Here is a 16,371-nt window from a genome sequence, read left to right as displayed (position 1 = left end):
CTGTGGCGAAGGACACACTCCTCGCACACCTGGGCGCGCTCACACGTGCCCTCCTGAGCCCGGGATGCCCCCTCCCCGCCATATCACCGGACTCCTAACCCTATAACCGCAACGCGTCCTCCTCAGCCGAGTCCTTTAATGAGCGTCTACATTTCAGTCTGTTTCAGGCCTCCCTCCAAAGGACCTAAATCCCCGCATCAGCTGGGCTTTCTGTGAGCTCCGGCCCCTCTGCAGTTGTGCTGAATCCCTGGTACCCAGTGGGGCGATCGGCACATGAATGATACTCAACGAATATTTGATAAATGAATTCATAAATAAAAACGCATTCACAAACCAATGAACGAACTGCTAATCTTCACAACAACCTGTGCTTTCTTCGTCCCACTGAACAGATGAAGAGGTCGACAAGTCCACAGAGCCCGACACATCGGCAAAGGGCAACAACACATGGAAGTGAGAGTCGCCACTTACTGCCACGTGCCTTATTCTGAACCCTTGCTCTCCCCCTTGTTGCCGGGCTGGCTTTCTCATTGGCGTTTCTTTCCTATTTATCAACGCTTATACCGAGAGAGAAAGAAGCCAGAGTACAAGTTGATGGGCACAGAATTTAGACAGCCTGCCAGATTCACATCTGTAGGTCTTAACTTCACCGGCTGTGTGACCTTGAGTTATTTATTTAAACATTCTTTGCCTCTGTTTCCATATCTGTAAAATCGGAATAATAGGAACTGCCTCACAGTGGTGTAAAGATTAAATATATTATTATATAAGCACTTAGAACAATACCTGGCACTGCACATGAACTATATATTCTGGGTAACTATTACTGCTTCATTTTTGTTGTTACGGGTGTAGCTTTGGGTCAGAAGAGAGTGGGTTTTCCTGATTAGTGATTAGTGGTCCGAGGCCAGATGTTCCGTGGTCCAGATCAATGTGCCTTATGTGAGGGACCCCTTTCTGGAGAGAGAAGCCTGCCCCTCGCCCAGCTGCACAGGACTGTTACGTGGTGGGACGGGTGACTGAGTTACACAAGGGGCCCCTTCAACTCGCTCCCCAGACCCAGCCATCGGAGTCTGGGCTCCCTGGGAAGCCAGCCCTCCTCCAGCACTGATCTGCCTGCAGGAAAAGACCCCATTTCACACTGAGCCTTGCGTCCATGCCTCTGTTCTTGTGCTACGTGAAGTTTCCCTTTGTGAAAGACAGTCCTCAACCGATAACGCTGTACGTCAAGTGTAAATCCAGGAAGCATGGAACGTGCCCGCTGCCCTCACGAAGAGAGCTTTCCTATATACATACAAGTGACAGTAGACATGTACTAATCAGTATCTGAAAATATTATCTCCAGGCCTCATAACCTAGGTAAAAATTTTCCCAAAGCAACTAATGGGCTTATAGCAAATTTTGTGTGGGAAGACCAGTGAGACGGGCTGTTTGATTTTACTCTGGGCAGAGTGCGAATACGTGGGCACTTTCGGATATTGACGGCAGCAGTATAAATTATTATGGCTCTTCTAGAGACAATTTAGACACATAAACCTAGCCTCTTGACCATATCAGGATATTTCCACCCAGGATGTCCAAAATTCAGAATTTAGATTAAAGGAAATACTTCGGAAGTTAACAAAAGTTTGTGGGCAAAGATCAATTCTTCGCTGGGGTTTTTTTTTTGGGGGGGGGGGCTCTTTAACCAAACGTGTGTCACCCTAAGAAAAATGTAAGCTCAATGACAGCAGGGCTTTTTCTGCGTTTGTCTCCAGCTATTCAGTGCTTAGCCGATAACCTGGTAAGTAGCAACACTCAACAATGATCTGTTAAATAAATCAAAGGGGGCTTCCCTGGTGGCGCAGTGGTAGAGAATCTGCCTGCCAATGCAGGGGACATGGGTTCGAGCCCTGGTATGGGAAGATCCCACATGCCGCGGAGCAACTAAGCCCGTGAGCCACAACCACTGAGCCTGCGCGTCTGGAGCCTGTGCTCCGCAACAAGAGAGGCCGCAATAGTGAGAGGCCCGCGCACCGCGATGAAGAGTGGCCCCCGCTCGCCGCAACTAGAGAAAGCCCTCGCACAGAAACGAAGACCCAACACAGCCAAAATTAAAATAAAATAAAATAAAATAATTTAAATAAATCAAAGGATGACAGTTGTGATATGTGTGATGGAACAAATGCGGAGGTATCTAAATGGCAAAACTCAGGTACTGGCCAGAAAGTACGGCCACATGATCAGATAAAATAAAACAATAAGTCATATTTTTTGAAGAATATTAACTGACATAAAAATCTCAAGTCACATTATATGAAAAAGCAGATTCAAACCAAATTCTAACTTTGCACAAATAATTTTTAAAAAGAAATAAAATAATGAGTGTTTATGTGGAGCCGGGCCTAATTCTTAGTCCCTCCTTTAAACGTGTCCTTAGAGACTGCATTATTTTTGAAAGTTCAAAATAAAGACCAGGTAGCTACTTGGAAATAATTTAAGACTAAACAACAGTATAGAAATGCAGGCTGGATTACTATTATGAAAAAGTTATATTAATGTATGGATAGGGTGTGGACAAATAAACCGTTAGGGTAGTTAATTTCTGGGTTTCTTTATCTTTTCTTTCTCTCCCTCCCTTCTTTCCTTCCTTCCTTCCCTCCTTCCTTCCTTCCTTCCTTTATCTCTTTCATTCTTTCTTTTTAATTTCACTAGTTCTTTTTTTGGTAAAAAAATAAAATCCCATTAGAAAGCTATGTCATTAGCTACTTTGGTAGTTACTTGGGAGCTGGGTGCGACCTCCTTTCCTTCAGATGCTGCCTCATCTTTTAGGAGTTGCCAGAGCTGCTTTGCTGACAGTAAACTCAAGGGTATTAGAGTTTTTCCACCACCGATAGTCCCACAATAGAACCAAAACCATCCACAGCGAGGTGCAAGCAATGACCTGTTTTTATTTAGCTCTTGTGCTCTTGTGAATGTCAGCTTTAATCTAGGATTCTTCTGGACGGAAGAAAAAATTATGAACACTTTGGAGGTAATCCTATTTTCTTTGTCTCCCTGCCTTCAGACACTTTTGATTCTATTCATTATGTTGTAAATGTTCCAGCATTTTCTACTCCGCTGATTCTTTAACTGGAAGAGAAGTAACTGATGTAAAACACAAGGAACTTGGTTCTCCTTGGTTACACAAACAAGGTCAACCTTAACTCGGATTTAATATCAATCTGCAGTACTTCCACCCCTACAGACCCCAGATTGGAAAGGGACGAGATTATTATTTAGGTTTTATAAATCATTCCCATTCTGATTCTTAAAAATGGCCACAAAAACTGTTTGGAATTTTACAGAATTCTCAATGACTTTCCATTGCAACAATCCCGTGTACAGCACAGAAATTTAACGGATTTACGACAATTATATATTCGTTTCCACACCCAGAGAGACAACCTAACCATGGGATTTAAACATATTTTAAACATACCTTTCTTTGCATATACCTTTATATTTTCTGTATTTTCTAATTCCAAGTCTTATCCAAATCTTTCTCTCCTGTACTTTACACAGCAAATAGGACTACGGTAATAATTGTGGTTTAAACTCAGACTATTTCCAGTTGACTTTCTACTTCATCCTCAAAGGACCCCTGACAAGCTTCCTCCTGTTTCCACTGCCCCCCCACATGGAGGAACCTCGGAATCTGCTTCAGAATTATCGAAGCCGAGCATTTCTCTTTACTCTACCTTTTCTCACACGTGTTTTTCTTTTCTTTGTCTTTACCTTGTATTTTCCTTCATATCCATGCATCACTTGTTTTCATGAACTACCTATTAGCCCAGAACCCCTCCTGGCCGAGGAAAAGCCATTAGGATCATCAGTGCTTGCTGGTCCTACCTTGAGAACCTTGCACATAATCTCATAAACTGAAAACGTTTTCTCTGCTCGGGTCCAGTCCCACGTGGTCACCTTGAAAAAATGAGAAACTAATACATCATTTGTTTTAGAAAGATGGCCCCTGCTTTTCTCTTTATTATACACTATGGTGGACACCTGGAGCTTCACACGTGCTCTAGGCCATCTCTAAGTTGTGAGGTTCTCCTCCTAGACGTCCTTGACCTTCAACAATGTTTCTGTTTCCTTTCTCCTAAGTTTCACACCATTTCTCTCCCTCTTTCAGCAGACGTTTTACATTATAAGCAACAATTTACCTTTGCTCAGTGTCTTGATGTGTTTTAAGTAGTGTGTGCATTCTCTCTACATAAATACTAAGTGTTGTTTTTTGGGGGTGGGATTCATTTTTTTATATGGGGAATATAGCCAATATTTTGGGTAACTGTAAATGGAAAATACTAAGTGTTCTATTTCACACATGTCATAGTTTTTTCTCCATTTACCACCTGTTACATGCAAAGAATACTAGATACCATATCCACGCTGGCTTTGATCTTTAAGAAAGATACAGTTTACATCAGGAAGTCACACCATGTTCTGAACATCGTGAAACACCAAACACCACAGTGAAGCTGTTTCACTTGTTTGTGTCTGAAACACGTATTAGTCTGTCCAGTCATAAGAAATTATTCAGAGTAGGAACAATGTAAAAGGTATAAATATTTATGTTTTTTTCCCGTCTTCCGGGTGATTTGAACTTTGTGTAGACATAGATATTCGAAATTACAGCAAGTCTAACCTGATCCCGCCAGGACCCTCTGTGGTATTAGACCTGTAAGTGAGTGGTCTGGCTTTAATATTTATAGTCAATAAATATTCATTGAGGATCTACTGTTGTGTAAAGTACATGTTTCCAAAAGCAAGGCCTCAGGTGCAGCAGATCGCCATACATATTTAACACGAAGCCTGATGACGAGATATGGGGTGTAACAGATTATCACAAACACCATTGATTTGACTTAGACAGACCTGTGCCATATAGATAAACGTATTCAGCCTGTCATAAATGTCGACACAGAAATGCCTTCTAGGTTTTTCAAGGATTATAAAGCCAATGTTTCATGCCAGAACTTATATCTTTAGCAAGAAATTCTCAGAAGCATTTGGACTGTTTTCTATTTTTTTCTGTATCTTATTTTCGAAATATATTGGTAACATATCATTTGTTATTGTTAAGCTGATGTCACTCTGTTGTGATAATATGGGAAAAATAAGGAATGTTGAACAGAAACACTTACTGGAGGTGCCAGAAACTTGTAAAGACACGAGCCCCTCAGGGCTAGGAACGCCGGCGAGTACGCGCTGTCCTGCAGGGGACCTTGTTCCCGTGTTTCACACCAGCCCATGTAGACAATCTGCAAGGAAGCGGAACACGACCACGGGTCAAAAAAGCCGCATTGCAGGTGGCTTGTGTGGTTCTTTTGTATCTTTTGTGGTATTTTAATTTTCTCATAAAATTATCAGTTTAATTGATGCAAAAAGTATATTAACCAGATTTACCTTCAATAAACGAGTGTGAACCACTCGTAAGATTTTATGTTTCCATCAATGTTTATCAAGAAACAAACGTTACCTTCACGGAACCGACAATTACGTTGATAACTGATTTCTCAAGAGAAAGAATGAAAGCCAGAATATCATGGAACATAAACCTCAATGTATAAAATGAGAACCACCACCAGCCTAGAATTTCATATGCAGCAGAATTATTATTTTTTTCATGAATTAACAGGGCTAACCCACATTTCGGATAATGTTATGTATCTATATTTATACTGATGGATGAAGTCTGAAAGTCATAGCAACTGGGCACTGCTTTCTTTCAACTGACAAATATATTCAGAGAAGAGAAATATTTTGACTTACAGTATACCACTAGTCTAACTTTGTGTTTGCTTTCCATGGGGGAAAAACCCCCCAACAAAACACCTTCCTATTTACACGTAAGTCGTCCTCAACCTGAGAAATATTACAGGGAGGTTAATGCAGTTCAATGTTGTGTTACCATTAGCTCAGAATCACATATAAAATTATTCGGAAGCAGACTGTACATATCTATTGTGCTGTTTGTTGCCTCAGCAACAATTAGGTTGAGGTTCTTTTGCTTTAGAAAGTGTGAATGTCTTATTTTATGGTGACAATTAACATATTACATTCGGCCCTGAGTATTCAAGCGTTCCGCACTGACAGATTCAACCAGCTGCGGACTGGAAACACAGCACACAATCCGCGGTCGTCTGAATTTGCAAATTGGAACCCGCGGATGTGGGAGGGGTTTGTGGCGCTTGAGCATCTGCAGGGTTTGGTTTTGGAAACAGTCCTCTGCAGGTACCAAGGGACAGCTGTATAATCTGGATAATAAACAGCAGTTAGACAGGAAGAAGCAAAAACGTTAAATAAGCATGTTGTACTGGTCCCTGTTTGCAACATAAAGACAACTTTGTGGGTATTAATGACTATTAACACTAGACCCAGTAGACATGGTCTATCTTGCTATCATACTGTAGAGAAACAGTTGCTTTTTTTCTTTTTCCTTCAAAAGCAGGTTTAATCCTCAAAGAAACACATACTGAGCAGATTATTCAAAACATTTGCTAAGATCTTTTATGACAAATATATGGAACACACTAGGTAATGAAATGGAAAAAAACATAGAAATGCTATTTTTAAACTTTGGAAACATTTTACCTGCTTTAAAATGTGATTCAAAGTTTTTCCTTGCTTTCATTTCTTTTTATTTTTTTCTTTTTTCTAAATGGGTGAGGTTATTAACCCCTTGTTTTTTTTTGTTTTTTTATTTTTTTGCGGCACGTGGGCCTCTCACTGTTGTGGCCTCTCCCGTTGCGGAGCACAGGCTCCGGATGCGCAGGCTCAGCGGCCATGGCTCACGGGCCCAGCCGCTCTGTGGCACGAGGGATCCTCCCGGACCGGGGCACGAACCCGTGTCCCCTGCCTCGGCAGGTGGACTCCCAACCACTGCGCCACCAGGGAAGCCCTCATTTCTTTTTAAATTTAGTTATTCCATTACTATCTAGGTTTGCACGTTGGTCCTTAATTTTGTTCCCTTTAGCTATTTTTAACTTTATTTGAAGGAGTTCATTCACAAGTCTTTGAAGGAAATTAAGAAAACAATCTCATTCACAATAACAACAAGGGGATAAAACACTTAGGAATAAACTTAACCAAAGAGGTGAAAGACTTGTACACTGAAAATTATAAAGCATTAACGAAGGGAATTAAAGATACAGGTAAATAAAAAGACATCTGTGTTCATGAACTGGAAGAATTCGTATTTTACGATATCCATAATATCCAAAGTGACCTACCAATGCAATGCAATCCCTATCAAAATCCATACGGCTTTCTTTACAGACGTAGGAAGGCCATCCTAAAATTCACAGGGTACCACAAAAGACCCTGAACAGCCACATCAATGCTGAGTAAGAACAACCTGGAGGTATTTCATGTGCTGATTTTAAAATGTATTACAAAATAGCAATCATCAAAGGAGTAAGATACTGGCCTAAAAGCAGATGTAGACCAATGGAACAGAGTAGAAAATGCAGAAATAAACCCGTGCATACATATATGGTCCACAAATCTTTGACAAAGGTGCCAAGAACACACAATGGGGGATGGATAGTCTCTTCAGTAAATGGTGTTGGGAAAACTTAATATCCACCTGCAGAAGAATGAAATTGGACTTTTATCTTACACAGTATAAAAAATCAGTTCAAAATAAATTGGATGCTTAAATGGAAGACCTGAAACCATCACAGTTTTAAACCATTATGCATTTCTGACAGCTGGTGAGGCTTTGATCCTTCACTTCTAATATAAACTCAACCCAGTGTGTATACCTGTGCCCCGAGGCACATGGCAAGGATGTTCCTTGTAACATTATTCTTAGTCCCAGCCATGTACAAATGGCTTAAAATAAACCATGTACCCTACGATACATTCTGTAGATGAATATAGTAACAAATTGTGATATCATAAAGGAACAGTATACAGCAAGGAAAATGAGTACGTTATAGTTACACGGAACAACGGAAGTGAACCTCACAGAACACAGTGTTGAATAAAAGAAGGAGATATATAATCATATATAATCATATATATATATATACACACACACATATATATAAAACCTATATCAAATATATATATATATATATGATTTGATTAAGACAAACTATAGTCGTGTTTTGGAATGCATACTTGGTTGGAATAAAAAGTACTTCAGTAAAGATGACAAACGGTCAGAACAGTAGTTACTCTAGAAGCCTGCAAGCCAGCTGTGCATGGGGAAGAATACAGAGGGCGAGACAGAATCTAAGCTGGAACAAGCCACTTTTCTTGACCCAGACTGTGGTTACACAGGGGTTTGGCTTTTGGATAATCAAGCGGTACATCTATGTTTTATGAACTTTCTATACATGTATTATAGTTTATAAAATCCCATTTTTAAAATAGCACACACTGTGTATTATTAATAATGGTTTTATAACAAACTCATATTAAAAATTATAGAGTTTTGTGAGTTTTATAGGAAGAAAGTGTTCCAACGAATGACAGGGTTAAATCGCCCTGTCATTCTGGGGCCATTGCAATGATATAAAGTTTTAGTTATGAATTATATCAACTTAATCATTATATTATTTCTCAATTAAGTCAGTCTTTCATTTTAATTCAATTTGATAAAACTTACAGCTTCTCTGTGTTTATGACTTCTCTGCATTGGCAAGAGGAAAAAAGAGATTAAAGTGGTCTACATAGTCATGGGAAGGAAACATTTGAGCTTCCTAAGACTGAACTTTGAGTTTGCTGTCTCTTCCCACATCTATAATTTGCTGGAAGCTGAAATATTAAGGATGATATATTGATATTTTTCAAGAATTATCATTAAATACAATTTTATTAGTTTGAACTGAGTGTAGCTTGGAGGAATGAGCTCAGGATGTAACTAATAAAAATGGGATTATCGGATCTGCAAGGGATATTTCTTCATGCTTGTTCTCCAGGCCAAAGATCGACCTGATCACTTTCTATGCCAAGGAAAAGGGTTGTTCTCAGTTATACAGAAAGACCAAAAGGCACCTGCTGTTCCTCATCATTACCTTGACTCCTGCGAAATGATCATATTGTTGAGGAGACATAACGCATTTTCAGAAAGTTCATCCTACACTTGTCACAGCAAATAATAACTCTAAAGAAAAACTGTCACTTAATCTTATTTTAAAAAAAGAAACAAATGAGCAATATAGGCATAAGGATATTTCAAACAGAATATTTTAGAAACAAGTAGAATTAAAAGAAAATAGCTTCCTATACCTATGAAATGACAAGTGAACTGCCAACCATGTATCACACACTTTTCAGATAAATATTTCGAAGACTTGCCTATTTTTTCAGCTTTATTGAGGTATAAATTGACAAATAAAAATGTAAAATAAGAACCAGGGCAAGGCAAAGGAGACATTCTACTTGAATGCACCAAAAACACTCGTAACCAAGACAAGTAATATTTAAAAAATTCAAACTGCAAAGTGTCACCAGCAAAGCCCACTAACAATTCCCAGGAAATAAAAATAAAATCTGGGTAATAAAATAATGGTGTTATAATTTAGAGACCCATTGACGGGCCAACTTCCTCCATCTCGCAGCCGGTGTTGGGGCCAGGGTGTACTACACAGGAAGGTTAAATGTGTTCGGGTTGCGGATGATACCCAGAAAACTTCCAATTCTGCAGAATGCACCCTAACAGCCTACCCCCAAACAAGAGGGGCACTGGAAGGGAGAATCCCTCACAGATCCCGCAGGGGGATGGAAACGGCAGATCCCGGCCACTACCCTCCAAGGCACCTGGTTTGAACAGGTGGTGAATTATGGAGCCCAGAGGCTCCTAAGCGGGCGCTCTGACTGACCTCAAGGAGCCCTGGCTGACACTGGACATAGGGGGAAAGCCTGTAGAGTTCTTAGTCAACACTGATGCCACTTACTCAGTAATGAACACGAGATCAGGCACGCCCAGTCACAAGAGCTGTAAAGTAATGGGGGTATCAGGGAAGGCCTAAGATGAGCATTCACAGAGTCATTAGAATACAAATTGAACAAACATACACTTACCCATTCCTTCCTGTATGTTCCCCAAAGCCCTATAACCCCTGCTAGGAAGGGATATAAAAAAAATGTAAACTAGTAAAGTGATTTAGTATACACATATATTGTCAAAGAATGCTTCCCATCTAGTTAATCAACATATCCATCAACCCCCATATTTACTTATACATATATGTGTATACACACACACACACACACACACACACACACACACACACACATATATGTTTGGTGAGGACATTTAAATTCTAATCTCTCAGCAAATTTTAGATGTACAATACTGTGTTATCAACCATAGTCACCATGTATACATTAGGTCCTCAGATCTTGTTTATCTTATACATGAAAGTTTGCACCCTTACACCAGTCTCTCCCCGTTTCCTTCACCCCCCAGCTGCTGGAAATCATTTTCTACCCTATATTTCTAGGAGCTTGACTTTATTTTTTTTATTCCACATATAAGTGATACGGTGCATTATTTACCTTTCTCTTTTAGCATAATGCCCTCAAGCTTCATCCATGGCAGGATTTCCTTCATTTTCATGGCTAAATAATATTCCATATATATGTGTGTACATATGTATATATGTGTGTGTGTATATATATATATATATATATATATATATATATATATATATAAACTCACACCTCCTTTATCCATTCATCTATTAACAGTTTGTTTCAATATCTTGGCTATTGTAAATAACACCACAATGATATGGGCGGGAAGATATCTCTTCAAGATCCTGTTTTCATTTCCTTTGAAAATATACCCAGGTGTGGCATTGCTGGATCACATGGTAGCTCTATTTTTAGTTTTTTTGAGGAACCCCCATACTGTCTACCAGAGTGGCTGCACCCGTTTACATTCCCACCAACAGTGTAGGAGGGTTCCCTCTTCTCCACACCCTCATCAATACTTACCTCTTATCTTTTGATTTTAGCCATTATAACAAGTGTGAGGTGATATCTCACTGCACGTTTTGATTTGCATGAACTTTTTTAAGCTACTTGTGAAAACACACCCAATACATGAAGCCTGTGCTGCACAGCAACATTTTATTCTTTAAATTTTGATCATTTTATTGTACATTATTTTTTCTTGTTTGAAATAGACTTTAATTTTTAGAGCAGTTTTAGGTTCACAGCATTATTGAGTGGACGGGACAGAGACTTCCTGCAGACCTCCTGCCCTGATACCTACAGCCTCTGTGCCTCTGCCCACTATTAGCATCCCCCCACCGGAAGGCACATTTGTTACAACTGCTGATCCTACGTAGACACACATTATCGTCCGAAGTCCATGGTTTACATTAAGGTTTGCTCTTGGTGTTGTACATTCTGTAGGTTTTAACAACGTGTAGGGACATGTATCTACCACTATGGTGTCGTACAGAATAATTTCACTGCCCTAAACCTCTTGTGCTCAGCCTTTTCATCCCTCCCTACTCAACCCCTAGAAACCGATGATCTTTTTACTCTCTCCATAATTTTGCTTTTTCCAGAATGGCGTATAGTTAGAAGCAAACAGTATGTAGCTTTTTCAGATTGACTTCCTTCACTTAGTGATACACATCTGAGTTTCATCCATGTCTTTCATGGCTGGATGGCTAATTTCATTTTATCACTGAGTAGCAACCCACTGTCTGGATGGAGCACAGGTTACTTATCCTTTCACCCACAGAAGACCAACTTGGTTGCTTTCAAGTTTGGGCCATCATGATAAAAGTGCTGTACACAGCAATGCACAGCTTTTTGTGTGGACACAGGTTTTCAACTAATTTAGGTAAATACCATGAAGTGTGATTGCTGAAATGTACGGTAAAAGTATACTTAGTTTTGTAAGACACAAGCAAACTGTCTTCCAAAGTGGCTGCACCATCTGCCTCCCCACCAGCAGTGGATTAGAGTTCCTGTGGCTTCACATCCTCACCAGCATTCGGTGCTGTCGGTGCTCTGGATCTGGCCATTGTAATGGGTGTGTAGTGGTATCTCGTTGTTTTAGTTTGCATTTTCCTGATGACATCTGATGGGGGCCATATTTTCATGTTTACTTGCCATCTGTACATCTTCTTTGGTAAGGTATCTATTAATGTCTTTGGCCCACTTTTAAGTTAAATTGTTTGTTTTCTTATTGTTGAATTTCAAAAGTTCTTTGTATATTTTGGATAGCAGTCCTATATCAGATACATGTTCTGCAAATATTTTCTCCCAAACTGTGGCATGTCTTCTCATCCTATTGATAGTGTCTGTTGCAGAGCAAAGGTTTTTCTTTTAATCAAGTTCAGTTTAGCAATGATTTATCTCACAGATCCTGCCTTTGGTGCTGCCTCTAAAATGTCATCACTATACCCAGGGTCATCTTGATTTTCTCCTATGTTGTCTTCTAGAGGTTTTATGGTTTTGCATTTTACATTTGGGTCTGTGATCCATTTTGAGTTAATTTTTGTGAAGGATGTAAGGTCTGTGTCTAGGTCCACTTTTTTTTGCACGTGGATGTCCAGTTGTTCCAGCACCATTTGTTGAAAAGACTTCTAGTACTGCTGACCCTTGAGCAACATGCATTGAACTGTGAAGGTCCACTTACATGTGGATTTTTTTCAACGGTAAATATTACAAGACTACATGATTCTGGTTGCTTGAATCCGCACTTGTGGATCCGCGTATATGGAGGCAACTTGGCTACAGAGGGCCGACTGTAAAGCTATATGCAGATTTTCCACGGAGAGGGGGTTGGCACCCCTAATCCCATGTTGTTCAAGGTCAACTGTACTTGAAAGAGAAAAAGAAATGCAGGGTTCTTGGTGAACAGGGTATTCCCAAACACAACAGTGGTGGACAAGCTTGTTGAAGACCCATCCCACTCCCAGGAACAGCTGGAATAAAAGATGCAAAAAACCTAAAATGAGGATAAAACCATTTTTGAAGATATTTCAGTGTTATCAAGGCACAAAGACGTAAGCAGCCCAGCTCCTAGTGGAAGGAAAGCTCAGATGGGTGAGGACCCTTTCGGGGTCACTTCCCAGCTTCAGGGTCTGTCCCTTGTGAGCTGGCTCCTGGGGGCTGAAATGGGGGGTCTCAGTAGATTCAAGGTTCAAGTCACACATGTTGGATTTCAGTTCCTTCCAAGAAAAAACTCAGCAGGATACAACGTAAGAGTAAACATAAATGAGAACAGGCCAGGCCTCATAAGGACGGGAGCCTAGTTCACAAGCACTCAATCCTGACTGGGGTTAAATCGTACTTCTGATTTTATTTTGCCAGAAATAAAAGTAACACTCTCTGAAGGAAGATGTCCTCTGGAGCCTCAAGTCACATACATGACTTTTGCATGCAACGTCTACTCTATGCAATACTGAGAAACCATACAAGGAGGCAAAATTAAACAGAACTCAGAAAATCAGGAGAGAAAAGACGATAGGGGAAGCACACAGGCATAGAAGGTTCAGATTCTGGGTGTACCAGGTTCAGAGTTAAAAACATCTATACTCAGTACCCTCAAACTTTAGATGACTAGTTCAAAATTTGTATCAGATAACTGGAAATTACAAAATAATAAGACACGTACCTAGAGATAAAAATGGAAGAGCTGACACTTCAGCTCAGTATCAAGACGTGTAGAAGTTTACATAGAGCTGAAGAGAGGAACACAGAATTAAGTGAATTTAACACTGCATACGAATCAGCATGACAATCCGTTGCATTTCTATGCTTAAGGGGTAGACCATTTTTCGACCCCTTGAGTGTGTGTACGTGTGTGTACATAGCTGATTAGCAGAAGTTTAAATGTTACAACTAAGAGCAGGTGGAGTAACAGACGTTTCCCGAGGTCACAGTGATCAAAGATGGATACAGAGGCCAGAGAATAAGAATCCTTGCGGTACTCCTCCCCCTGCAGACCTTCAGAATTCATCTCAAATCCCTGAATCAGGGCTTCCCTGGTGGCGCAGCGGTTAAGAATCCGCCTGCCAATGCAGGGGACACGGGTTGGAGCCCCGGTCCGGGAAGACCCCACATGCCACGGAGCAACTGAGCTCGTGAGCCACAACTACTGAGCCCGCGTGCTGCAACTACTGAGCCCGCGTGCTGCAACTACTGAAGCCCGCGCTCCTAGAGCCCGTGCTCCGCAACAAGAGAAGCCACCGCAGTGAGAAGCCCGCGCACCGCAATGAAGAGCAGCCCCCGCTCGCCGCAACTAGAGAAAGCCGGCGGGCAGCAACGAAGACCCAATGCAGCCAAATATAAATAAAATAGATAAATTTATTTTTTTAAAAATCCCTGAATCAAAGGAGCAGAGATGCGTGTCTCCCAAATCGCAACCACCTCTACGATCCACAGGCCTTTATCTCAGACTGCAGCATCCAGGGCTCCTAAGAACCACGTCTGCTTCTGATCTTCTTTCCAAGAGGCTGTGACACAAGCGAGTCTGCACTGATGATGCTATGTGGCCATGGCAACCACGGTGCACCTCACTGGAGTTTTCCCTCTGCATCTTCTGAGGTGGAGCCTGGACTGGGCCCCCTGCCTTCTACTACGGGTGCCTCCTGTCTCCTCCGCCCCTTGTTCACCTGGTCAGCGACACCCTCCCAGCACCTGAGGCCATTTTGCTTAAGAAACGGGCCAGACTATGTCCCGTCACAGCCTTGACATTATGTGGCCTCAAGGCCACCATCGCCCTGGGAGCCAGGCCGGCCCGCCCTCCCGCAGGGCAACAGCCAGGCCCTCGGGCACTTCTCCCCGGGAAGACCGCTCTCCCCGGCCGCGCTGCTACGTCAGGCGCCTGCCGTCTGAGGAACGTCCCAGCAGGTGATCTTATGTTTGTGGAGGCTCTTACAAAACGTTTGCTGTGTTAATGTTCCTTTAGGAGAAATTTACAAAAATGAATTTCAAGGAGAGCTTTAAATGGAAAAGAAATAAAGTTGCAAAATGAGCTAAATGTCCCCTGAGTGGTCAGGCAGAAGCGACAAGAAATACTGCTCACCATGGGGAAGGGAACCGGCTTGATCGCGAGTTTACAGGTGAACTTTGGTCACGTTTACATCAGCTGCAAAAACCCGGCTCCTCTCCTGCCTGCAGTCGCTTCCCTGAAAACCTCTGCTGAGCCAGCGATTCTGGGGCAGCGCCGGGCCCCTCGCACGGGGACCACGGCCGGCGCTCGGGTTTGTCACCGCGAAGCGCTGGCTATAGGGGCTTCTTGCAAGACACGGAGATTAGCAGCTTGGGGCTCTGCCAGGGTGCTTTGGAGAGAAGCGATCAGGCAACGGAAAGGGACCCCAGTGCCAGCGCGAGGGAGCAGGGAGCGGCAGGGGGCCGGGGGCGCGCACAGGGCTGGGGCCTGCTTTCTGCAGACCCGTCGGTGTCACCCGAACCACTTTGCTCTCCTTAGGCCGGCTTTTCTCTGACAATTGTAAAATACATCTGGGCCACCGTGGTTCACAATTAAAGAGGAGAGCTCCCTCTCTCCCTCTCTCTCTCCCTCTCTCTCCCTCTCTCTCTCTCTCTCTCTCTCTCTCTCTCTCTATATATATATATATACACATACACACATATATGTGTATAGTTCAGAATTCAAGAGGAAAACAACATGTATACATACATGAATGCATATGCACTGGTTTCCATACGTACTTGTGAATTATGTACATACGTATTTGCCAAGAGATACAGCAGACATAAAGGCACGCAAAGCTCTGTGTAGAAAGGTACCATTTTCAGCTGGTTGTAACCTGTGCCTTTTTCCTTTCCCCACTCCAAAACTGCAGTAATTTGTTCAAGCCTCTGTCATAAACATCTGCGAAACAGCAGTGAACTGAATACACAATGCAGTAGTACAACTTAGATTGCGCTTTGGAGGACTGAGAACTAAAACAGAAAAATGTAAAACATTTGTTATGCTATAGAGCAAGGGACTGCAAGGGAAATGAGGGAAATGAGTCAGGGAAGGGAAGACGGGAACTGCTGCGAAGGGGCTGGCATTTCCCACAAGGTGACCAACCGCAGGGTCTCCCAGAGGGGACATTTGAGGACAGGTGTGCAGGAGCAGAGAATCCGCCACAGGGCAGAGCGTGGAGGCAGGGGGACCAGCAAGGCACCGCGGGAATGCAGGCGCCTGCAGGACTACCTGGGGGCTGAGAGGCCAGGCAGCTGGAGAAGGTGGTCTGGAGAGGATAGCTGACGATGAGATGAGATTGACCATGACCTCAGATGCGGCCCCCGCGGGCCCCTGGCTTTACTGAAGGACTCACGGTGGAGATATTTTGGACGGTGGAGCTGAACTGAAAGTGCGTGTGTGTGTGCGTGTGTGCGCGCACGCATGTGGAC

The 16,371-nt window shown here is 42.2% G+C and overlaps 1 protein-coding gene across 2 annotated transcripts in view; it reads right to left on the bottom strand.

Annotated features, from left to right (window-relative positions):
• SNTG1 (syntrophin gamma 1) overlaps window positions 1–16,371 on the bottom strand; it is a 460,317-nt gene that overhangs the window by 51,939 nt on the left and 392,007 nt on the right. For both annotated transcript variants that reach the window (XM_060035135.2, XM_060035134.2), the window contains 2 exons: window positions 5,166–5,282; window positions 3,871–3,942 (listed from right to left, as the gene is read on the bottom strand). In XM_060035135.2, the coding sequence (XP_059891118.1) occupies window positions 3,871–3,942; window positions 5,166–5,282 (189 nt within the window). The remainder of the gene's footprint in view (window positions 1–3,870; window positions 3,943–5,165; window positions 5,283–16,371) is intronic.

This window comes from Delphinus delphis, chromosome 17, assembly GCF_949987515.2.
Source record: "Delphinus delphis chromosome 17, mDelDel1.2, whole genome shotgun sequence".
Taxonomy (NCBI): Eukaryota; Metazoa; Chordata; class Mammalia; order Artiodactyla; family Delphinidae; genus Delphinus; species Delphinus delphis.
This window is presented reverse-complemented; position numbering and strand designations above follow the sequence as displayed.